The sequence below is a fragment of the Carlito syrichta genome, unplaced genomic scaffold, assembly GCF_000164805.1.
Source record: "Carlito syrichta isolate Samal-C Ts95f unplaced genomic scaffold, Tarsius_syrichta-2.0.1 Scaffold302727, whole genome shotgun sequence".
Classification (NCBI taxonomy): Eukaryota; Metazoa; Chordata; class Mammalia; order Primates; family Tarsiidae; genus Carlito; species Carlito syrichta.
The window spans coordinates 29,625-55,725 of record NW_007246823.1 but is presented as its reverse complement, the minus strand read 5'-3'; the positions used below and the strand labels follow the sequence as shown (position 1 = coordinate 55,725).

Sequence of the window (26,101 nt, the reverse complement as noted above, 5' to 3'; positions counted from 1 at the left end):
TTTTTTTTTTTTTTTTTTTAAAGTTGGAGTCTTATCACCCAGGCTTGGAGTGCAGTGGCATCCTCATGGCCACTGCAGCCTTGACCTGGTTGGCTCAGGCATTCCTTCCGCTTTAGCCTTCCAAGTAGCTGGAACTACAGGCGTGCCCCATCATGCCTGGCTACTTATTTGATTTATTGTAGAGATGAGGTCTTGCCAAATTGCCCAGGCTGGTCTTGAACCCCTGGGCTCAGGCAGTACTCTTGCCTCCACCTCCCAATGTGCTGGGATTACAAGTGTGATGGCTGATTTATTTCTAGCAGGGGGCAAAAAAAAAAAAAAAAACTTGTGTCATATCTTGTGACATTGTAATTATCTCAGGAATAGCATTTAATTCATTGCAACGTGACTTTGCAACTTAGAAGAGCTGCACAGGAATTACATAGGCTTTGAGGTGTTTGTGTAAACATAATCAGTTCATTCCTCCATTTGCAGCTAGTCAATGCACCGAAACACCAAGGGTTGCAGCCGAGAAAGTTTTAATCATAGGGCTACCGAACAAGGGGAGATAGGAGGAAACTTCACATCTGCCTCCTGAAAGTTTGCTTCTAGGGATTTTGAGGGAGTTGGAGAATGGTAGACCAAGGTGTTGATTGATTGTGAGGAGTGAAGGGTGAAGTCATAGAATGGGGAGGTGAAAAAGTTGCATTCTCATGTAGACTAGGTTCCTTGGTGGGGCCTTCAGATTAGTTGGTGTCATCTCAAATGAAAAGTCTTAGGTTCCTACCATTAAAGATGCTATCTATAGAAAAGTAATACATAAGCAGCTTAAGGGAAAGGGTTTGTCAAAGGGCAGCCTGATAAATGCTTATCTGTACTTTTGTCTGAATCCTGGCTTTTTGTTAACCCTGTCAGGATGGTTTTTGTGTGTTTGTTTTTTGTTTTTTTTGAGTTGGAGTCTCACTCTGTTGCCCAGACTAGAGTGCAGTGGCTGCTCCAGGCCACCGCAGCCTCCCTGCTGGGCTCCAGTGATCCTTCCGCCTCAGCCTTCCAAGTAGCTGGAACTACAGGTGTGTGCTACCATGCCTGGCTAATTTTTTTTAAATTTTATTTATTGTAGAGATGAGGTCTCACAAGTTGCCCAGGCGGGTCTCAAACCCGCGGGCTCAGGCAATTCACTCACCTCCCCCTCCCAAGGCGCGGGATTACAGGCTGAGCCACCGAGCCCGGCTAGGATGGTTTTAACAGTTCATCCTCATCTTTCCAGTAATAAACTGTACTATAATAGATTATGTCAGTTAAAGCTAGAACACTTAGATCTACAAGCATAACTTCCATTGTTCAAGTTACTCATGTCTTAGTTCACTGGGTTTGGACCAATAATTGAAATTGTAGATATATTTTTAGGTGGGATTGAGATGTCAAAACTACTTAGGACATTTGATAACTTATTAGGTCTTTTGTGAATTGTTCAGCTGAAAGCAGTAGTTGCTCTGATGAATTAGAGTATTATGTAGTTTTGTTTGATTGTTTTATTCCAATATGCCAGTGATTCCTAAGGCATGCTTTTCAAATGAAGTTCCAGCATCTAAATAGAAATGACCTTAAATGTTGAGAATCATATGGCTATGGGACTCTGGGGTACAAGTTGTCTAAATTCTTCATATATGAAGTGTGGATTATAGGACATATGGGATAGGTATTGTGGGACATAAGTGCTTGATGCTTGTCTCAACTCAGTGGTTTTTTTACAGTGGTAATTGTCTGTTGTCAGTCTGTGACCAAAATGTGTTGACTAAAATGTGATGATAATTGCAATTGCCTGAAGGAATCAGATCTAGAATGCTTTTTGATTTTATAATTACACATATACCTATAATATGACAATCATTTGACACTCATTTAAAGATTAATACTTATGTAAATGTTTGTCGTATTTTTATTCTGGTTTTGAGTCTAGAAGCTGACTAGAATGTTTGAATTCATACAGAAATAATGTTGATATTTGGAACCCATGTCGAACTTCTATGAAGAAAGGGCAACGATGATTGCAGCCGGGGATTTGCAGGAATTTGTTCCTTTTGGTCGAGACCACTGCAAGCACCACCCTAATGCTTTGAACCTTCAGCTTCGCCAGCTGCAGCCAGCCTCTGAATTATGGTCTTCTGATGGTGCTGCTGGCTTGGTGGGATCCCTTCAGGAGGTTACAATCCATGAGAAACAGAAGGTTCCATTGAATTTTCCATTATATTTTTGAAACATAGAGTATTATGCTGTACTTGTAATTTAAGACTACTCAAGCCGGGCTTGGTGGCTCAGCCTGTAATCCCGCGCCTTGGGAGGCTGAGGTGAGTGGATTGCCTGAGCCCGCGGGTTGGAGACCCGCCTGGGCAACTTGGCGAGACCTCATCTCTGCAATAAATAAATAAAAAAAAAAATTAGCCGGGTGTGGTAGTGCACGCCTGTAGTTCCAGCTACTTGGAAGGCTGAGGTAGAAGGATCGCTGGAGCCCAGCAGGTCGAGGCTGAAGTGGCCAGGAGGGGCCACTGCACTCTAGTCTGGGTGACAGAGTGAGACTTCAACTCAAAAAAAAAAGACCACCCAGATACAGCTGAGAAATGAGTGTGATGCCACTTCTAGGGTAGAGGTTACAGTTTGGTAATTTCAATCATTGTTAAAATAATGACTTTAATGTATTATAATATCATGGCTGTTTATTTTGATATACTATGTAACTTGTGGTTTTCTAATGAGAATCAAGTTAAGTGATAATGATTTTGGTCCACTTTATTTTTTTATTTTTTAAGTTAAATTTAATTTTTTTTTTGAACAGGAGTCTCACTGTCTCCCAGGCTGGAGCACAGTGGTATGCTCATGGCCACTGCAGCCTCGACCTCTTGGGCTTAGGTGATCCTTCCATCTCAGCCTTCCAAGTAGCTGAAACTACAGGCATGCCACCATGCCTGACTAATTTTTTTCTTGATTTATTGTAGAGATGAGGCCTTGCCAAGTTGCCCAGGCTGGTCTTGAACCTTTGGGCTCAGGCAATTCTCTCATCTCTGCTTCCCAAAGTACTGGAATTACAGGCATGAGCCACCACACCTGGTGATTTTGGTCCACTTGAAACCTCTTTTTAAAAAATGTTATTATAGCCGGGCTCAGTGGCTCAGCCTGTAATCCCGTGCCTTTGGGAGGCTGAGGTGAGTGGATTGCCTGAGCCCGTGGGTTCAAGACCCGCCTGGGCAGGTGAGACCTCATCTCTACAATGAATCAAAAAATTAGCCGGGCGTGGTAGCGCGCGCCTGTAGTTCCAGCTACGTGGAAGGCTAAGGCAGAAGGATCGCCGGAGCCCAGCAGGTCGAGGCTGCGGTGGCCGGGAGCGGCTACTGCACTCCAGTCTAGGCGAAAGAGTGAGACTCCAACTCAAAAAAATAAAATAAAATAAAAATTTTATTATAATATATGGGGACGAAATTACACATTATTTGATGGTTAAATGGTAGAGATCAGAAATGGTCCCTGCTGCAAAAGACGCGCTTCTAAAGGAGGGAAGAAATGTCACATAAGTAGGTAGAGTAATAGTTTTTAAATAGGGAATGATATGTAAGTGTACATCAGAAAATCCATCCCTCCTGTTTTATTCCATTTCCATATCTCTTTGGGATATGGAAATGCCAAGGAGGGAAAGTCTATGTCGTTAGAAAGTGAAACCTTTCTTCCATTCATTTTGATGGATGGGGCAAAGAAAGGATGGTGAATATACATGCAGCCATGAAACACGGAAGTCTGCATTGTACATAACCCTGCCAGGGATTCCAGTGTGCATCTCACTATCCTCTTCACCCCATCCCATGCACTTAATATGTCTCCCAAGCATGTGGCTTCATTTTTGGATCTAAAGATAATATTTTTGTTTATATTTTTGGCAGAGTAATACAGAAGTATAATATAAAACATTTAATATGGAGAATTCTTGAGTGAATTTTTTTTTGTTTGTATTGTTTGCTTGTTTTTTTGAGTTCTAACTGTCACCCAGCCTGGAGTATAGTGGCATGATCGTGGTTCACCACAGCCTCAACATCAGGCAGACCTCCTGCCTCAGCCTCCCAAGTAGATGGGCCTACAGGTGTGTGTCACCACGCCTGGCTGATTTTTTGAAGTGGCAAAGTCTCGCTATATTGCCCAGGATGGTCTTGCATTCCTGGACTCAAGTAAACCTCCCACCTCGCCTCCCAAAATGCTAAGATTGCAGGCATAAGCCATCCGGAGTGAATTCTTCATGAAATCCTGTGAGATATAATGCACACATCCACATACTCTGTTAATTAGTGCACCAGCCTAGCAGTTGGGCTTAGATTGGATCTTACTCCATACGCAAATAAATCTTGTTTCAGACTATTGAAAAAGAAAAAATGCTTGAACGTGTCTTAAATGTGTTAATTTTTAAGGAAAGCTGGCAGTTAAGGAAAGGAGTAAGTGAAATTGGAGAGGAAGTGGACTATGATGAGGAACTCTATGTTGCTGGAAATATGGTGATCTGGAGCAAAGGAAGTAAAAGCCAGGCATTGGCAGTTTATAAAGCATTTACAGTTGACAGTCCTGTTCAACAGGTAAGTGGATTTGAATTTTAGCATTTTGATTTAAAATTTAACAAATGATAAAAACAGCGTAATGATCTCAGTAACTGGTTGTATATTGTAACATGTAGTGAAGATATTGACATGAAGATAAAAATTTCATTTTATATATTACCACTTTTTTATATTGTCTTTTCTCACTTTAATGATAATCTTTAAATACTCTGTCTTGAGTAATTCAGTTTGTTATTGCCAATAAAAACTTGTAAGACATTAAGGGTTTAACAGTATTTTAGCACATGATTATTATAATTGATTGCAAAGTATTAAATAAAAATTATTGTGTTTATAGTGATGCTCAGAGAGAATGAGAAAGAAAGACTAATTTGCTTCCATTGCAGTTGGCTATTATAGCTAAGTCTGTCCTGAAAATTGGTAATGAAAGAGAAGGAATTAATTATTTGTCATATTTTTTAGGAAGACATGCAGTTCATCTCCATTTGATGAAGAAAAACTTTTTTTTTTGAGTTGGAGTCTCACTCTGTTGTCCAGACTGTAGTGCAGTGGCATCCTCATGGCCACTGCAGCCTTAACCTGCTGGGCTCAGGCAGTCCTTCAGCCTCAGCCTTCCAAGTAACCGAAACTACAGGTGTGCGCTACCACACCTGGCTAATTTTTGATTTATTGTAGAGAAGAGGTCTTGCCAAGTTGCCTGGGCTCATCTTGAACCTGCGGGCTCAGACAGTCCACTTGCCTCTGCCTCCCGAAGTGCTGGGAGTATAGGCTGAGCCACCGTGCCCGGCCTGAAAACTCTTGCTTAGAGAAGCATGCTAACTAATAAAGGCAGAAGGAATGGTAGAATTAGAAAATTAGCATTTTGTAACCTTTGGTACAATAATTGATTCCTGCAAGGATTGTAAATGGGTACCAACACTGTTGGGCGAGAGAATATTACCATGGCACCAAGGTATCACCCTGTGGATCACTTGCTAAATGTGAAGGGACAGATGTACCTTTACTTTGGAGTTGTCTGTCAGTCTCCACCTCAGTCAGGTGATTGAGTTTAGCATAATTAATAGGGGGACAAAGGTATAGTATGTGCTTCCAGCTGTAATGCAGAAAGAAGTACTTGATGTCATCTACTAACTTTTCTTCCCAGAAATATTTAGACCTAACTTCTAGTATTTAGGGAATATAGGATTTAAAATATCACGAGATGAGTGAATTGAAGGTATAGGTGAGATAAGAATGACTGAAGGTTGATAATTATTGAAGCTGGCTGATGAGGATTCATTATTCTGTTTTGTTTTTGTTGTATATGTTTGCAATTTTCCATCATAAAACATTTACAGTTTACATTCTAGTCTTTTTAAATTTTTTGAGTTGGCGTCTCACTCTGTTGCCCAAACTGGAGGACAGTGGCACGCTAACTGCCACTGCAGCCTCAACCTGCCGGGTTCAGGCGTTCCTTCCACCTCAGCTTTCCAGGTATCTGGAACTATACCCCCTACCCTCATGAATTATTTTCTGATGAGTATTGTATTCTATTTATTTGCTGGAAAGGATAAACTGAATTGTTCCAAAATTTGAGGCCATGTGAAAGCATTTGTATCCAGGAGTGTTGAGGTCAGTGTTTTGTTTTTTTTTTGAGTTGGAGTGTCAGTCTGTTGCCCAGGCTGGAATGCTGTGTCATGCTCACGACCACCGCAGTCTCAAGCTACTGGACTCAGGTGATCCTTCTATCTCAGTCTTCCAAGTAGCTAGAACTATAGATGTGCGCCACCATGCCCAGCTAATTTTTTTATTTATTGTAGAGACCTGGTCTCGCCAAGTTGTCTAGGTTGTTCTCAATCTTGTGAGCTCTGGCAATCCTCTTTCCTCTGCCTCCCAAAGTGCTGAGTTTATAGGTGTGAGCCAGGGTTCCTGGCTGGTTTGTTTTTTTAAGGTACAGTGTTTTGCTTTGTTGCCCAGGCTGGAGTACAGTGGTGTGATCACAGCTCACTCTAGCCTTAAATGTCTGGGCTCAAGTGATCCCTCTGCCTCACCTTCTCAAGTAGTTAGAACCACAGGGATGTACTACCACTCCTGGCTAGAATGCTTTTTTAAAGTGCTTCCAGCCAGGTGTGGTGGCTCATGCCTGTAATCCTAGCACTTGGGAGGTGAAGACAAGAGGATTGTCTGAGCCCAGGGATTCGAGACAAGCCTGGGCAACTTGGCAAGACCTCGTCACTACAATAAATCAAAAAATTAGCTGGGCATGGTGGTGCACACTTGTAGTTCCAGCTTCTTGGAAGACTGAAGTGAAAGGATGGCCTGAGTCCAGCAGGTTGAGACTGCAGTGGTTGTGAGCGTGCCATTGTACTCCAGCCTGGGTGACAGAGTGAGACTCCAACTTAAAAAAAAAAAAATTTGAGTTGGAGTCTCACTTTGTCACCCAGACTGGAGTACAGTGACATGCTCATGGCCACTGCAGCCTCACCCTGCTGGGCTCAGGCCATCCTTCTGCTTCAGCCTTCCAAGAAACTGGAACTACAGGTGCGCGCCACCATACCCAGCTAATATTTTGATTTATTGTAGAGATGAGGTCTCGCCAAGTTGCCAGTATAGTCTTGAACCCCTAGGCTCAGGCAGTCCTCTCACCTCTGCCTCTCAAGATGCTGGGATTACAGGTATGAGTCACCATGTCTGACCATGTCTCCTTTATCTTAGGATCACTTAGAAGTGTAATCATAATATTTGGAATTTCAGTCATGTTGGTCTGGAAAATATATTATTTAGTCATCTGGCTAATATGGAGAAAGATAATTTTATATTTTGATTAAGAAATTATACTAGAAATATGTCTTGGATCCTATTTGTTCATTCTTATATTCATCCTACAAATATTTAGTCTCTCTCTGCTTCAGACATTCTGTTGGATACTGGGACTACAAAGATGAATATATAGTTTCTGCCATTGAAGAACTCATAGCTTCAAAAGGAGAGCACATAAACAGATAAACTAAAATACTATATTCTGAGTGCTCAGTATAGTGAGAATCTGAAAGATGGAGCTCTGAAGGGAGTGTTTTTCTTTTTTTTTTTTTTTGAGTTGCCCAGGCAGCCTGTTGCCCAGGCTGCAGTTGCAGTGCAGTGGCACATTCATGGTCACTGCAACCTTGATAGGCTGGGCTCAGGTGATCCTTCTGCCTCAGCTTCCCATGTAGCTAGAACTACAGGCATGTGCCACCACACCCAGCTAACTTTATGATTTTTATTGTAGAGATGAGGTCTTGCCAAATTGCCCAGGCTGGTCTGGAACCCCTAGGCTCAGGCAATCTTCTTATCTCTGCCTTCCAAAGTGCTGGGATTACAGTTGTGAACCACCACGCCCAGCAGGGAGTGTTTTTCAAAGATGTTATTTGAACTGCAAATTGATGGAAGAAGGGCATTCTAGGCAGAGGGGATGGCACTAAAAAGAATTATGGAAAAACATAACTTTTCTAAGTTTAGAATGGCTGTACACAGAGTGTGGATGTGGAGAGATGCAGGTGGGTATGGAAGTATCCAGACTTGGGCTTTGTAAATAAAGCAAAGAATTTGGATTTTTTTGGAAGGATTTTTGTTTGCTTATAGATCTGAAAAGAGTGCATAAAGCATTGAGATATGAGAAAACATTGGTTTAACGCTAATTAAAGTATAAGAATTAGAATTTGGGGAAGATGGAAAAAATTACCTAGATATTTTTAAAAATTGGGAACTAGTCAGGCACGGTGGCTCACACCTGTCATCCCAGCACTTTGGGAGGCTGAGGCAAGAGGATTGCTTAAGCCCACGAGTTTGAGACCATCTGAGGCAACATAGCAAGACCTTGTCACTACAGAAAAAATTAACCAGGTGTCAAGATGCGCACCTGTAGTTCCAGCTACTCTGGAGGCTGATGTGGGAGAATCATTTGAGGCTATGGTGAGCCATGATAATGCCACTGCACTCCAGCCTGGGTTATAGAGTGAGACTTCAACTCAACAAATAAAGAAAAAAGAAAAATCGGAAACTGCAACCAAAATAACTGATAAAAATCTGTGTTAACACTTATAAAGAGTCTTAGAAAGACCCTTTCCATGTTTTTTATTTCATCAGAGAGCCTCATTTGACTGCTCTAGGGCTCCTTGTATACAAAACAGCATTAAGGAGATTCCTCTCTCTGGTCCCCAGGTTAAGTGGTCTCTCCTTATCCATATTGCTCCCAGCCTTTTAATGAAGCTGGCTTCTATCCTCATAACTTGAAAGAATGTGAGTCATTCTGTAGATACTTGTTTTCTATCACCATCCCTCGTGTTTCTTCTATACACCAAGTCTTTAGCTGTATTCTAGAAATCTTGTAACATATACTATTGAGTTGCAAATCTATGCCAAACAGACAATGACTGATGGGAAAAAAATGTTAATTTACAAACTCATTCCATTTGGTATATTTCAAGGGTGCATTACTTTTCTTCATTTATCAGTGAAAGAAGTTAGGAATTGACTTCTCCAGCAGTCAGCAGATGACAAACAGCTTTCCTTGAAGGTCACAGTCATAGTGTAGCCTAGAAAAAAGGAGGGATAAGACAGGTTCTACCCACTTTTTAAAAATACTGTATCTACTCAAGTATGGAGAGAAAATGCAACTTTCAGAAAGGAGTATGTTATTAAATGAGACATTTACTATATTCCTTCCTAAGAACACCAGATGGATAGCATGCTTTCCAAATTAGATCTAGGATGTGGAATCAATCCATCCCCTTCCTTTGAGGGCTGTCCACGGGTTAATGAATTAACAGAACAAGACTAAAAAACAAACCGCACGTGCACTCCTCCCACCTTCCAAAAAAAGAATAACACAAAGACTAAGATGTTCCAGATGACTCTCTGGAGTGGAACCAGGAAGCAGCTTCAACAGTTTGAACTAGCCTGTTACAGAGTCATCACAAGCATACCTGCTTTTAAACAACAACAAAAATTTTTTTGAATAACAATAAAACTAGGCCAGGCTCAGTGGCTCAGCCTGTAATCCTGCACTTTGGGAGGCCAAGGTGAGTAAATTGCCTGAGCCTGTGGGTTCGAGACCCGCCTGGGCAACTTGGCGAGACCTCATCTCTACAATAAATCAAAAAAATTAGCCGGGCGTAGTAGCATGCGCCTGTAGTTCAGCTACTTGGAAGGCTGAGGCGGAAGGATCACCAGAGCCCACCAGGTCGAGGCTGCGGTGGCCGGGAGCGGCCATTGCACTCTAGTCTGGGCGACAGAGTGAGACTCCAACTCAAAAAACAAAGCAACCCCCCCCAAAAAAACAATGAAACTAGTACTGATTGTCTTTGACAATACACAGTTACTCAAAATTAACTAGTATTGGAAGAGGGAAGAGGTCCATACCTGTGGGCCTTATCTTGCACAAGTAGATGTGAGTAGGTACAGACAATTTGTCATTGCAAAATGGATTTTAATTTTTAATCTTTTATGAAAACATTGCTTTTATAATGATGTCAACACCAACTGTGCAGAAAGGACACATCAGTGGCTCTTCTTTGATTCAGAATGCTCCAGGGCTGCCAATACCAACAAATACATTTTTTAGGCCTTTCTTTATGAGTGCAGAACACTCCATGATTTAAAACAGCCTTTGAGTCATGAATCAGCTTCTAAGTAGTCTCTGGAGTGATAGACTTCTGCTTGGCAAGTTTCTCAGTAGTGGAAGGGTCATCTCTGAGATAATTTTCATTTGTTAACCATTAAAATCTATAATCCAACAACTTAAAAACAAATAACCCAATTAAAAATTGGGCAAAAGGACCTAAATAGACATTTCTTTAAAGAAGATTGATGGCTAATAAACACATGAAAAGATGCTCAACTTCACTAATCATTAGGCAAATGCAAATTATAGCCACAGTGAGATATCATTTCACACCCATTAGGTTACCTAGTATCAAAAGAAGAAAAATAAGTGTTGGTGAGGATGTCCAGAAATTAAAACCCTTGTACATTTTTGGTAGGAGTGTAAAAAAACTGAGAGCTGTGGAAAACAGTTTGGTGATTCCTCAAAGAGTTCTACATACAGCCAGGTGTAGTGTTGCATGCCTATAGTCCCAGCTACTTGGGAGACTGAGGCAGGATAGTTTGAGCCCAGGAGTTCTAGGTTGCTGTGAGCTATGTGAGCTGTGATTGCACCTCTTGCACTCCAGCTTCGGTGAGTGAGACCGCATCTCTAAAAGAAAAAAAGCAATACATAAAATTATCATATCCATCAATTCCACTTCTAGGTAGATAGACAGAAGCATTGAGAGCAAGGACTCACACTTGTACGTGGATGTTCATAGCAACGTTGTTCTTTTTTTTTTTTTTGAGTTGGAGTCTCACTTGGTTGCCCAGACTGGAGTGCAGTGGCCGCTCCTGGCCACCGCAGCCTCGCCTGCTGGGCTCCGGTGATCCTTCCGCCTCAGCCTTCCGAGTTGCTGGAATTACAGGCATGCGCTACCACGCCCAGCTGATTTTTTTGGAACCCGCGGGCTCAGGCAGTCCACTCACCTCAGCCTCCCAAAGGCGTGGGATTACAGGCTGAGCCACTGAGCCCAGCAGCAGTGTTATTCTTAAGAGCCAAAAAGTGATAACACCCTGTGTATCTGTTGGCAGAAGCATGGATAAACTAAATGTAGTATATGCAAAGAGTACAATACTATTCAACTTTAAAAAGGAATGAAATTCTGGTACATGCTGCAATGTGGATACAGATACAAAAGGACACATATTGTACAATTCTACTTACATGAGGAACCTGGCATATGTTAGCTCATAGGAAGAGTGGAATTGGTTACTAGGGTAGGGGGAGGTGGAAATGGGGCGTTTTTGTTTAATGGGCACAGGGTTGCTGTTTGGGATGAGGAGAAGGTTCTGGAAATGGATAGTGGTGGCTTGTACAAACCACAGATTGTTCAAATGTTATATTGGGTTGATGCATAAGTGAGTCATCATGGATTAAAGTGTTTAAACAGTCTTCATCAAAGCCTGGTGGTCTTCCTGAACTTGGAGAATCACTCAGGTCAAAGTGGCCCTCTTGAAACGACAAAACCATTTTCTTGCTATACTTTCCCCGATGGTATTCTCCTTATACACGGCACAAATGTTTCGAGCCTTCTCTGCTGCCTTTACTCCTCAGTTAAACTCAAAGAAGAATATTTGAGAAGTGTTCATTTTTTTCCACTTGACACTTCATCTGCTTTAAACCACAAGTAGCACTTTTTTCAAACCTGCAAAATGCAAGGTATTTCACAAGCACAGCTTGTCACTCCAAAATGACAAATGACAAGTGATAAACTCCCAGCAATACCATGTCAAACGCAAATGCTATGAACTTTTGCATCAATATAAGGAATTTAATGTTGGGTTAATGCCACTGAATTGTCCACTTAAAAATGGCTAAAATTGTAAATTTTGCTTATATTTTACCACATTAAAGAATACATAAAAATGCTGTTGAATAATTGCAATAAGTAATTGCCAAGCATACCAGTTAAAAATTTTTTTTTTTTTTTGAGGCATGGAGTCTCACTCTGTCACCCAGGCTAGAATACAGTGTTATGATCATGGCTCACTTCAGCCTTGACCTACTGGACTCAGACTATCCTTCTGCCTCAGTTGTAACTGGGACTACAAGCATGTGCTGCCAATCCTGGCTAATTTGTGTGTGTGTGTTTGTGCAGACCAGGTCTTGCTATTTTGCTAGGCTGGTCTGGAACTTCTGGGCTCAAGCTGTCCTTTTACTTCAGCCTCCCCAAGAGCTGGGATTATAGGTGTGAGTGACCACACTGGCTAGTTTAATAACATTTTCTAGTTTAAGTTTTGTAAGCTGGGCCTTTAAGAAAGGGAGATGTAGCCAGGCTCGGTGGCTCAGCCTGTAATCCCGCACCTTGGGATGCTGAGGTGAGTGGATTGCCTGAACCTGCGGGTTCGAGACCTGCCTGGGCAATTTGGTAAGACCTCATCTCTACAATAAATCAAAAAAAATTAGCCGGGCATGGTAGTGCGCACCTGTAGTTCCAGCTACTTGGAAGGCTGAGGCGGAAGGATCGCTGGAGCCCAGCAGGTCGAGGCTGTGGTGGCTGGGAGTGGCCACTGCACCTCTAGTCTGGGCGACAGAGTGAGACTCCAACCTCAAAAAAAAAAGAAAGAAAGGGAGATGTTAGGCTTTCTAAATATTTTTGCTAAGGCCAGTCTAGAGAGAGTCAGAATGATAAGATTAATTGGTTAATCTGGGTATTATAAAATAGTTTAGCAATTTAAATTCTTTAAAAAATCTTTAGCTTTGTATGGGATATAGAGCTTAATACAGGCTAAGCCCCTATTTGAATTTTTGCTGCAAAGCTTCTATCTAGTAAGTTTTTTTTATTTTTGTCTTCAGACTGGAGTGCAATGGCCGCTCCTGGCCACCGCAGCCTCAACCTGCTGGGCTCAGGCAGTCCTTCCACCTCAGCCTTCCAAGTAGTTGGAACTACAGGCGCACGCTACCACTCCCGGCTAATTTTTTTTTTATGTATTGTAGAGATGAGGTCTCGCCAAGTTGCCCAGGCGGGTCTCGAACCCATGGGCTCAGGCATTTCACTCACCTTTGCCTCCCAAAGCGCGGGATTACAGGCTGAGCCACTGAGCCCGACTTAAAATTAATTTCTATAGACCTTTATTTTTTTTCCTCTTTTTTATTTGCCTGCTTCATTTTTCAGTCATACTTGTGGGTCTTTATAAGATTTAATTTTAAACATAGTTTATCTTTCCTTATTTATCATTTAGTCTAATTTTTTTCTTTTATTTTGTTTCCATGATATACATGTTGAGCTGATAAGGCAAAGTTATTATGTAGATGCCATTATTATTATATAGATGCCATTAATTAATAGTTGTTTATATGTAATTTTCTTAGGTAAGCATTTTGTTTTGATTTTAGGCGTTATGGTGTGACTTCATTATATCGCAGGATAAGTCTGAAAGGACCTACAGTAAGTTTCTCTTTGAAATTTTATTTCTATTACAATGATTTCAAATGTTTATCTCATTGGTTTTTTTTCTAAAATAAGTAGCCACTATAATAATGATCTCTCCTAAGCATCATTCTGTTGTGTATTAAAAACTTTGTGCTGGTAGGATTGAACTGTTTGGGGGGGGAAGTCATAAATCTTATTGTACCCTTTCTTTTCAGGTAGCTATGAAGTAGAAAAATGCATATGTATATTGCAAAGCTCATGTATTAACATGCATAGCATAGAAGGAAAGGATTACATAGCTTCTTTACCATTTCAGGTACATTTGAGTGTTTCAGTTTTTGTGTGTTTGTTGTTAATTGATTTTAGAGGTATGTCTTAGGTCTGTTATGTCTTGTTACAATCAGGAATGTTATTTTTATGCAAATAAAATAACTAAATTTTGGAAGCTTTAGTGGCTTCTTATTTTTCTGTCATGAATAGTATTGGTCTTTCTGTGTTACTTGGTCTTTCTGTGTTACTTTTAATGCCTAGTGCTATAAACATTTTATCACATTGTCATTTTATTAGTGGTACTGGCCACTGGCAGGAATTTCACATAGAACAGAGCCTTTTCTTTAGATTTGGTTTTATCTTAGAGTTGCTAGATTATACTTCAAAAAAATATATGTAATGATCATTTTACTTTGTAAAGCTGTTGTTAAGTTGGAAGAAAGTGTAATATTCTATAATGCTTCTTTAAAACTTTTTATAAAGGATAGGTTCTCTAACTTCTGTCTTTCTGCCATTTTACCTGATAGGTTGCAAATGTTTGGCCCACTAAATATGGATTGTTGTTTGAACGAAGTACTTCTTCACATGAGGTACCTCCAGGTTCACCCAGGTATTTGTTTTATTCAGTTCAGACTTTTATTACTTGGGCTTTATTGTGTGTATGTGTGGTTCTGAGGCAAAATTGTTTACCTGAAAGTTTGGGATGATGATAATTTTCATGCTGACAGCATACATAGATGCCATTTTCTCTCATCTCAATACAAGTTGAGTATCTTTAATCTGAAAATCCAAAATGCTTCAGAATCTGAAACTCTTTGAGTGCCAGCATGGCACTCAAATGAAGTGCTCATTGGGGCGTTTCAGGTCTTGGATTCTTGAGTTGGGATTGCTGAACTCAAGAGTATAATACGTATCTTCCAAAATCCAAAAAAATCTGAAATCCAAAACACTAAGCCTTTCAGATAAGGGTTACTCACTCTGTATTGTACTTATGGACTCTACTCACCTGGCACTTGATTACCTACAGACTTTTTCCCCTCAGAGTGGTATAATTGAACAAGTAGATAGCTTAAAAATAACAAAATTTAGTTTTTAGCACTGCCATTTTTTCATTGTAGTGTTTTAAGCAAATCATTAGAACTTTCTTAGCTTTAGTTTCCTTATCTGTTCTAGGAATACTATAATCTACCTCTTAGGAGTTATGCAAAGATAAAACTAGCTAAATGTATGTAAGTATTGAGACAGGACCTAGTGCATACTCCTGTTAAGTACGCAATAAATGGTGGATGCTTGTTGGTGTGTTTAACTTGTCTCCTTATGAATTGTGAATGCGTTGAAGAGCAGGAGCATACAGCATCTGTCATTAAGGTGCAGGAGGTAGACACTTGCCAAATTATAAATAAATTGCATGTAGATTTTTTAAAAAAATTTTTGAGTTGGACACTCCTGGCTACCGCAGCCTCGACCTGCTGGGCTCCGGTGATCTTTCCGCCTCAGCCTTCCAAGTAGCCAGAACTACAGGTGTGCACTACCATGCCTGACTAATTTTTTTGACTTATTGTAGAGACAAGATCTTGCCAAGTTGCCCGGGTGGGTCTCGAACCTGTGGGCTCAGGCAGTCTGCTTGCTTTGACCTCCCAAAGTGTTGGGATTACAGGCTGAGCCACCGAGCCTGGCCTGCAAGTAGATTTTAGTCTTTTTCTGTTTTGCAAGAAAGCATGTCTTTTTTCTTTAAAAAAAAAAAAAATCTCACCTGCCGGGCATGGTGGTTCACACCTGTAATCCCAGCACTTTGGGAGGCAGAGGCAAGAGGATTGCCTGAGCCCAGCTCAGTTCAAGATCAGCCTGGATAACTTGTTGAGACCTCGTCTCTTCGATAAATAAATTAGCTGGGTGTGGTGAAGTGTATCTGTAGTCCTAGCTACTCGGGAGGCTGAAGCAGAAGGATCTCCTGAGCCCAGCAGATTGAGGCCGTGGTGGCCATGAGCATGCCACTACATTCCAGCCTGGAAGATAGAGTGCGATTGACTCCCCCTCTCCCCAACAAAATCACTCCTTAAAAAACACGGGCTTTTAATTTACTTGAAGTATTTTTTTAAATTCTTTTTAAGTACACTTCTTTGTAATCATGTATAGGAGGTATAGGACACTGAATTCTTTCTTTCCTGCTATGAACATCCTGCTAATAAGAGAGGTAAATAGAAAAGATGACCTTATATACATTACTGTATTGGTTCTATAAAATGATGACTGCTGTTTGCAGATATTCCCTGGGCTATATTGATTTTCCTCTGTGTGTATGTATATAGAATTACTCTAAGAGGAGATATTTCTGGAAATGCAATAGAAGATACTGTGAAAAATAGTATGTAAAAAGTTTAGGAGGTTTTGGGCTGGGTGTGGTGGCTCATGCCTGTAATTCCAGCACTTTTAGAGGCTGAGGCCAGAGAATTGTTTGAGGCCAGGGGTTTGAGGTCAACTTGGGCAACATAGTGAAAACTCCTCTCTACAAATAAGAAATAAAAAAATTAGCTGGGCATAGTGTGTGCCTGTAGTCCCAGCTACTTGGGAAACTGAGAGGGAAGGATTGCCTGACCCCTGGAGGTCAAGACTGTGTTAAGGCGTGGTTGTGCCACTACTTCAGCCTGAGCAACAGATTGAGTGACGCAAAAAGGAAAAAAAAATTTAGAAGGTTTCATTTTGAGGTCAAAGGCTTCTAGTTTGTGTAATTGGAGAAGATATTTCTTTGCAAGAAAAGTGCAAAATTTGTGCACAGACACATTCATCTTGTATTAGCAATTAATTAATTATTTATTTGTCTGTTGCTAGGGAACCTTTACCCACTATGTTCAGCATGCTGCACCCCTTAGATGAAATAACCCCACTTGTTTGTAAATCTGGAAGTAAGTGTTTAATATTCTTTTATGTAAGTTCTTTTGTTGTTGTTGTTGTTTTTACTTTGATGGGGACAATAAAAAAGGAACTTATATGAAAACTGACTTATTTTATAAAAATAGTACAATTTAAGCATTTTATAAAAATAACTTTATTATGATAGTAATTCATATTAAAATAATGACTTCTTGAATACCACTGTATTAACTGTTCAGTTATTTTAGTAAACATAAGGCATATAAATCAATCAAGAATACTGATACTACCTGTAGATGATTTTGTTCTTTAATAGTTAATAAGTAAATGAATGATACTTAGATAAACTAAAGTTTTTTTTGTTTTGGTTTGGTTTGAGGAAAAACAGGGCCTTATGTCTATACTATGTCAGTTATAATATTTTACTTTTCTTGTTTATAATAACATAATTGACTGAGACGCAGAACTTTTAATGTTTCCTACAAGTATTTTTACATGCTAATCTTTAAATTTTTAAGTTTGGCCAAATATAGGATAAATAATGAGAACTTGATGGCTGAAAAAATATTTATATTCTTTGACAGTTTTATTTAGGACTTTATCCCAGGTACATTTTCTGAAATACTGGTGAGGATTTTATCTTCTTTATCATGTTTTGTCAAACTACAGCCCATGAACTAAATCCAGTCTACAGCTTGTTTTTGTAAAGCTTATGAGCTTAGGATGGTTTTTGCCTTTTTAAAGCTTTGTAGAAAATAAAGATTATGCAACAGTTAGTATGTAGACTGCAAAGCCTAATATATTTACTCTTTGGTCTTGTACAGAAAGTCTGTTGACAATTTTATGTTATATTGGTAGCAATTACAGGCAACCTAAATAAACATGTTAGGCTTATGATTAAGTTGTATGAAGCCTTTATTGGTCATGCTTTTGAGTTCTATTTAATGACCTCAGGAATTGCGTATTCAATTATATAATATCAAATAGGATACAAAACTGTTAGCACAGCATGATTGTAATTTAGTATAAACCTACATGTAAAATTATAATTTTGTATACAAAATCTGACTTAATTTTGTGTAAAGTATGTATGTGTACAGGAAAAAGTAGGAAAAAAATTTCTTAATTTATTAATAGTGAATATTTTGAGATGGCATTATGAGTGATTTTTATTTATCTTTTATAAGGTATTTCTTAAATTTTATCAAATCTTGTTTTTAAATTTTTTAGTATTTTAACTGAGAGAGAATCATTCAGGAAGTCAAAAACGAACATGAAAACCAGTCCATGGTACTTTAGAAGTAAAAGCTGAACCTACTAGGAAAAAACTTATTTTCCATGTATAACTAGTAAAAGTTATTTTGCATGTGTGACTATTAAAGCAGAAACAGTGGTGTACTGTTTAGCACTGTTTGAATAGTTATTATAGAGGATAGATTTCATACAGAAGAAAAGAACCAGTAAGGAAGTCAGTTTTGGCAGAATAGTTGATTGCAATTTATAAAGAAGTAAATTGTTAAAGGATTCACAGACCATTTAACTGTGGCTGATGAATTTAATGCTGTTTCAGCATAAATCTTTAATATTCGCATGTATGTGAAACAAACTTGTAATGCTTTCATCTTTAATGTATTTTAAAGAAGTTGATGCCTGAAGTAACTAAAAATTCTGGGTTAATTTTGTGAAATATTAATGGATCTTGTGCTTTCATTGCTTGATATCTCTTTATCTTTATAGATTATACGAACTTGGTTCATAAAGATCAGTCTTGTAGAGCCCATTCTATACTTGATTCTTTCTATTTTATTTTTAAGGTCTTTTTGGTTCATCACGGGTACAATATGTTGTCGATCAGGCAATGAAAATTGTTTTCCTCAACACTGACCCCTCCATTGTAATGACCTATGATGCTGTTCAAAATGTGCATTCTGTGTGGGCTCTTCGGAGAGTCAAATCGGAGGTAAGGATGAAGCAAGTCACATCTGAATACAAAAGGGTAGTTAATACTGAATACTTTCACGTGTTTTTGGAAGAATTTTTTGTGTAATACATTGAGCTTCTTAGGAAAAAAGAAATATTGTGTCTTTAGGGAGCTGGGCATGGTTCACGCCTATAATCCTAGCACTTTGGGAGGCCGAGACAGGAGGAGTCCTGAGCACAAGAGTTTTGAGAACAGCCTAGGTAACTTAGTGGGACCTTGGATCTAGGAAAAAAAAAAGAAACAGTGTATCATCAGTAGCTGACATCTACCTTGCATTCTCATAAGAAAATTGCCATTTTATTGTAATTATTTTCTTTTTTTCCCCTTCTCTTCATTTTGACTTAAGGAAGAGAATGTTGTTTTAAAGTTCTCTGAACAGGGGGGAACCCCACAGAACGTGGCCACTAGCAGCTCCCTCACGGCACATCTCAGAAGCCTCTCCAAAGGAGATTCCCCCGTGACTTCACCTTTCCAGAATTACTCCTCCATTCACAGCCAGAGTCGCTCAGCCTCATCTCCCAGTCTACACTCTCGCTCACCTTCTATTTCCAACATGGCAGCTCTAAGGTGGAAGGGTTTCCTTATTTATCTTTTCAAGGTTTCTCTTATGTTTTGAAGGATTTAGAACTTTCCTTAACAGCTTTTGGACATTTTTTAGGGAAGATAACTGTTGTTCTAGTTGTGCTACTTTTTCTAAGACTTCCAAGTCTACTATGTCACTTTTTTCAATGAGCCATATTTAGAAGCTGCATATGCTTATCATAGGATTGGTTGCCTTACTTCTAGCACCATGTGGCAGCAGTTTAATGAATATTAATTCCCAAAATATAGTTGTACTATTTTTTTGGCCTTAATTTTTATTAGTTTTCTTCTTTTGTTCTCATTGATATCTTTGTTTCTTTATCTGTGTATATAGTTATATATATTTATATCACCAGATACTTAAATCTGGTGGTACAGGGAGATAGTTTTGTTGACATATAAATGTCTGACTATATACAGGAACATAGTGTAGACTTTTTTGAATAAATCATTTTCTGAAGAAGAATTAGCAAGTTTTAGTTTTAAAAGAATGAATTATTCTAACAATAATTCTAAACTTTAGAATATAGTAAAGCACATTAACATGAATCATTTAAATAGCTACTCCTTTTTCAAAAATTTTTATTTCTGACTGGGATTATGCCATGAATGCTCTTCTGTCTGAATTTTGGGAAGTGTCATCAGAATATGTGTCCTTTAACCCTGCATTGCCAATTGTGATGCATTTTCTCCTTCTCTGTTTATTTTGCAGTCGTGCTCATTCTCCTGCCTTAGGAGTGCACTCTTTTTCAGGGGTGCAAAGGTTCAACCTTTCAAGCCATAATCAATCTCCAAAGAGACACAGTATTTCTCATTCTCCAAATAGTAATTCTAATGGCTCCTTTCTTGCACCAGAAACAGAACCAATTGTTCCTGAACTGTGTATTGACCATTTGTGGACAGAAACGATTACTAATATAAGGTTTGGAGGATATACTTTCATATTTAAAAAAAAACTGTTGCCAAAAGTCTTGGAAAATATTTGATGTTTTTCTTAAAGTTTCCTTTTAACATAATCATTTGTTAATATGTATAAAAATATAGAGTTGGCTGTTAAGGCCACCTCAGTTTTAGTAGAGGATATTAATGATATTAAAGTGATCACAAAAATAATAATAATCTGAGATTATTAATAATAATCTCAGATTTGAGGTGTTCGATGTTTTAGGGAGAAATAACTACTTACTGTAGATTAGGACATTTGAATTTTATAGCATTTTTCCTGAGTTTTATCTTCATGTTAGTTGAGTGTCAGCTTTACTTTTTGGGAAACATAGCTCAGACCTCTGTTCTGGGTGACTTTTCTTCTTTTACATTCTCCTTAATTTACATTTATTCAGCTACATGGCCGCGTGTATGCTAATTAACAGACTGATAGGTCACTGTTCCTGTCCTCAAAAGACAGACAGGTAGCTGAAGGCTGGTGACACAGGAGGGACTACTAGGTAGGACTTTAGAAAGTTGCATAGGTATTTGCTGGGCAGGTAAGTGAGGCAGGAACTAGAGGTAAGTAGACAGGATCAGAGCAAAAAGTTCTGGTGAGTGCATGGTATAGTCAGCGAATTATAAATACACTTTGGTTTGTGCAGTGGAGAGGGAGAAGGCTGAGAAAGAGGAGGCTTGAGAGAGAGATTGTCAGCTGCCAGTTGCTCTTTAGTCCTGTTCTAGTTGAAGAAAGCGGTAAGAAGCCATTTTTATATGTTGATTGTAAACTTAGGGAACAGAGCAGAGCAATAAACGTGGGAGTTGTCAGCTTATAAGTGGTGACTGAAGCAAGAAAGGTGGTTTAGAATTCAAGGAGTGTGTAAAGGTGGGATTCATAGGGTCCCTGGAGTGCCTGGGGATGACTTTGTAGTTGCAGGGGTTCTGTTAACAGAGAGTCAACTGAATTGTGTTCAGTAATCATATGTATATGTATATCTTTTCCTAAGGAGAGGGTTTTTTGTTTTTTGTTTTTTTGAGTAGGAGTCTCACTCTGATGGCCAGAGTGGAGTACAGTGGCACACTCATGGCCACTGTAGCCTCAACCTGCTGCTTAGACAATCCTTCTGCCTCAGCCTTCCAAGTAGCTGGAACCACAAGTACACGCCACCACGCCTGGCTGATGTTTTTTCCAGGCTGTTCTTGAGCCTGTGGGTTCAGGCAATTTTCTTGCCTCTGTTTCCCAAGTGCTGGGATTATAGGTGTGAGTTACTGTACCCAGCCTCTGGCAGGGTTTTAATATTCATTAGGTTCTCACAGATACCTGTGACATCCAAATAGTTAAAACCCAGTAGTGTAGAATTTAAGGAGGGCTAAGGTGAACTCCTGGAAAATTAAGATTTTTAGGGATGGAAGGAGACAAAGCCGCTGCAGAGAGAAAAAGCAAAAGAGGTCACATGGGAGAAGTAGCAGGTAATATCACAAAGCATGAAAAAGAGAGCATTTTAAGAATAAAGAGGTGCCAGGATTTCCAGCTACTAGTGAATTGTGGCCCTGAGAATTGAGTTGAGAGAGGGTGTTCCTGGGTGCCTGTGGGAACCTGGTGACCTTGGCCAGAGCATTTTAGGCTTGAAAAGTGTCAGGGATAGAGGATTAAAAAAATTAAATGAGCTGGGCTTGGTGGCTCAGCCTGTAATCCCACACCTTTGGGAGGCTGAGGTGAGTGGATTGCCTGAGCCCGCGGGTTCGAGACCCGCCTGGGCAGGCAAGACCTCATCTCTACAATAAATCAAAAAATTAGCCGGGCGTGGTAGCGTACACCTGTAGTTCCAACTAAGTGGAAGGCTGAAGTGGAAGGATCGCCGGAGCCCAGCAGGTCGAGGCTGCGGTGACCGGGAGCAGCCACTGCACTCCAGTCTGGGCGACAGAGTGAGACGCCAACTCCCAAAAAAAAAAAAAAAAAATTAAATGGAAACTGAGAGAGTGAGCACCGGGGTATAGTCTAAGGAGTTTGTCTTTGAATGGGATGAAGAGAAAAATGACTAGAGAAGATTTCAGGATCAAAGAAAGTTTTGTTTTTGCTGAAATACAATTAAATAAGTTTTCATGACATCTTGCACCAACATTTTGTTACCTACCACAATACCATTTTTATATCCAACCAAATACCAGTAAATCTTTAAATCTGCTAATATTTAATCCTTTGTCGTATTTTAAGACTTTTAATATGAGATACTATGCCACAAAGACTATCTACTCAAAGCAAGAAAATATTGAAGATACAGTAGAGAGGAAATGATTGATGGAACAGGAAACCAGAAAGGAGCACAAATGGAGAAATTAGCTTTGAGGAGAAAGAAGTGTTGGTTGGTCAGATACGTAGTACAGGAGGTTGAACTCAGCTTTAGAGCCTCTTTTCTCTATGAAATAGAAGGCAAATGCGTGTTCTTAGAGGGTTCTTTAGATGGCGGATAAGTAGTCAGAGGAAAGTAAAAATGGGATACAATGTTGAAGTAGCTTTTCTTTGTTTTGTTGCTCATATATAAAATAAAAATTCAATATGTTTAAAAATTATTTTTCTGGGCCGGGCGTGGTGGTTCATGGCTATGATCCCAGCATTTTGGGTAGCCAAGGTGAGAGTATTGCCAGAGCTCACAGGTTTGAGACCAGCATGGGCAACTTGGCGAGGCCTCATCCCTACAATAAATCAAAAAATTAGCCAGGCATGGTGGTGTTTGCCTGTAGTTCTGGCTACTTGGAAGGCTGAGGCAGAAGGATCTCCTGAGTCCAGCAGGTCAAGGCTGTGGTGCAGTGAGTGTAACAAAAAAAAAAATTGTTACTTATTTTTAAGTTGACTATATTATAGATTTATTTTTTCAGATTTATGGTCTATTGTACTTAGGAAGAAAGGTTTGGCAATTAGAAGTATGGTTTAAAAAAGAGATATAAAGTGGGGCCTAATCTGAGAAAGATAGAGGATAGACAGGAGAAGTCATGTTACAAAGAATCTGGCCACTGGCTGGGTGTGGTGGCTCAGAAGGATTGCTTGAGCCCAGGTGTTTAAGACCAGCCTGGGCAACACTGCGAGACTTTATCTGTACAAAAAAATTAAAAAATTAACTGATCATGGTGGCACAGGCCTGTAGTCCCAGCTACTTGGGAGGCCGAAGCAGAAGGATCACTTTAGCCCAGGAGGTCAAGGCTGCTAGCCTAGGTGACATAGTGAGACTTCAACTACAAAAAAGAAAGAATCTGACCCTTTATGTGGTAGGAATTTAATTCTGTATTACTTTATAACTAGGTTGTTTACATAGTATATAATTTAAAAAATTTTAAAATTTAAATTAAAAATTTTTTTGAGTCAGAGTCTTATTTTGTGGCTGAGGCTGGAGTGCCGTGGCACACTCATGGCCACCACAACCTCAACCAGCTGATCTCAGGCAATCCTTCCACCTCAGCCTCCCAAGTAACTGGAACTACAGGCATGTACCACCACACCCAGCTAACTTTTTGATTTATTGTAGAGCTGAGGTCTCGCCAAGTTGCCCAGGCTAGTCTCGAACCCCTGGACTCAGGTCGTCCTCTGCCTCACAAAGTGCTGGAATTATAGGTGTGAGCCACTTTACTCAACCATATAATAGATAATTTTAAAGTTCATTACTAATGAGTAAATTTATTATAGATTTCCCTGACAAAATCTTATAATGTGATCACAGTCAGGCAGCTGAAATGAGTCTTAGAGATGATGTTTAATTTTTAGAAATGTTTTTGTGTCTTTAAGGTTATTGCTCAGCCTAAGCAGTTTTTAAATTTCTTGCAGAAAATGTTCTAAGACTTTTAATAGTTACCGTGGTAGATTTTTAGACAACTGCTGACAATTGCTTTATTAATTTATCTGTTGCAGAGAGAAAAATTCACAGGCCTCAAAAGTATTTATTACAACTGACCTATGTGGGCAAAAGTTCTTGTGCTTTTTAGTAGAGTCCCAGCTTCAGTTACGGTAAGTGTATGTATTTCCCATTATTTCCGTGTAAATAACTTAGGGCTGTTTTTTCTTTCTCTCTCTCTTTTTTTTTTTGACTGAAGTAGTTTTATCGAAAACTAAATTCTACACTATAAAATTGACATGTTTTAACTGTACAATTAAATGACAGTATTACATAGCCATTACCACAACCCAGTTTTTTAACATTTCTCTCACTATACAAAGATTTCCAAGGCCAGGCACAGTGGCTCAAACTTGTAATCCTAGCACTTTTGGGACGCCGAAGTGAGTGGATTGCCTGAGCCCGCAGGTTCGAGACCAGCCTGGGCAACATGGTGAGATCTCGTCTCTACAATAATCAAAAAATTAGCCGTGTGTGGTAGCACCTGTAGTTCTGGTTACTTGGAAGACTGAGGCTGAAGGATCACCTGAGCCCAGCATGTCGACGCTGGGGTGCCTGTGAGCATGCCACTGCACTCCAACCTGGGTGACGGAGTGAGACTCTAACTCAAAAAAAAAAAAGTAAAAGATTCCAACGTGTCTGTAGTCAGTCTCATTCTCATTCCTAGCCTCAGGTACCCACACTAGGCCTCTGCCTCTATAGATTATTCGATTATTCTTTTCTGGAAAGAGATATATGTGTGTACATACACATATATATAAATTATATAGATTTTTATATATGTAAATATGTAGATTTTTTTCTTCAGCTTCTTTCATGTAGCATGATGTTTTTTAGGGCCCACCATTTTGTAACATGTATGAATACTTCACACCTATTGTTGTTTGTGGTTCATTGTATAGATCCACCACATTTTATCTGTTCATCAGTTGATTGTCTTTTGGTTTATTTCCACTACTTGACCATTGAGAATTCAGACACTGTGAACATTTGAGCAAAAGTCTTTGTGTGGACATGTATGGTTTTATTTTATTTTATTGTTTTTATTTTTTGAGTTGGAGTCTCACTCTGTCGCCCAGCCTACAGTGCAGTGGCATGTTCACGGCCACCACAGCCTCTAACTGCTGGGCTCAGGTGATCCTTCTGCCTCAGCCTTCCGAGTAGCTGAAACTACAGGTATGTGCCACCACATCTGGCTAATTTTTTTGCTTTATCGTGGAGATGAAGTCTTGCCATGTTGCCCAGGCTGGTCTTGAATCCGTGGGCTTAGGCAGTCCTCTTGCCTCCACCTCCCAAAGTGTTGGGATTATAGGCATGAGCCTCTGTGCCCAGCAACCTGCACCACTTTACATTCCCACCAGCAATATATGAAAGCTAGTGTCTCTTTATGCTTGACAAGACTGGATATTGTAATTCTTTTTGATTGTAGCCATTCTGTCAGGTGTGAAGTGATTTCAATTTGCATTTCCCTGTTATATTCCGATGTTGATCATCTTTTCATGAGGATGTTAACCATTCATTTATCTTCTTAGGTAAAATGTTTGTTTGGGTCTTTTGCCTTATTTTATTTATTTTTTTTGAGTAGGAGTCTCAGTCTGTTGTCCAGGTTGGAGTGTAGTGGCATGCTCATGACCACTGCAGCCTCGACCTGCTGGGCTCAGGTGATCCTTCTGCCTCAACCTTCCAAGTAGCTGGAACTATAGTTGTGTGCCACCATGCCTGGCTAATATTTTGATTTATTGTAGAAATGATGCCTCGCCAAGTTGCCCAGGCTAGTTTTTAACCTCCGGATTCAGGTAGTCTTCTCGTCTCCACCTCCCAAAGTGCTGGGATTACAGGTGTGAGCCACTGTGCCCAGCTATATTTATTTACCTTTAAAAAAAAAAATAAGCCGGGCTCGGTGGCTCAGCCTGTAATCTCGCGCCTTTGGGAGGCTGAGGTGAATGGATTGCCGGAGCCCGTGGGTTCGAGACCCGCCTGGGCAGGTGAGACCTCATCTCTACAATAAATCAAAAAAATTAGCCGGGCATGGTAGCGTGC

At 39.8% G+C, this 26,101-nt stretch overlaps 1 protein-coding gene across 1 annotated transcript in view; it reads left to right on the top strand.

Moving 5' to 3' along the window:
• Positions 1 to 26,101, top strand: part of ANAPC1 (anaphase promoting complex subunit 1) — a gene marked incomplete at its 3' end in the record, with an annotated part of 57,303 nt that overhangs the window by 1,962 nt on the left and 29,240 nt on the right. Inside the window, exons 2-11 of the mRNA XM_008057110.2 lie at positions 1,970 to 2,206; positions 4,428 to 4,589; positions 13,513 to 13,564; positions 13,765 to 13,865; positions 14,347 to 14,429; positions 16,649 to 16,722; positions 18,505 to 18,650; positions 19,018 to 19,238; positions 19,966 to 20,175; positions 24,079 to 24,174. Of these exons, the coding sequence (XP_008055301.1) occupies positions 1,994 to 2,206; positions 4,428 to 4,589; positions 13,513 to 13,564; positions 13,765 to 13,865; positions 14,347 to 14,429; positions 16,649 to 16,722; positions 18,505 to 18,650; positions 19,018 to 19,238; positions 19,966 to 20,175; positions 24,079 to 24,174 (1,358 nt within the window). The remainder of the gene's footprint in view (positions 1 to 1,969; positions 2,207 to 4,427; positions 4,590 to 13,512; positions 13,565 to 13,764; positions 13,866 to 14,346; positions 14,430 to 16,648; positions 16,723 to 18,504; positions 18,651 to 19,017; positions 19,239 to 19,965; positions 20,176 to 24,078; positions 24,175 to 26,101) is intronic.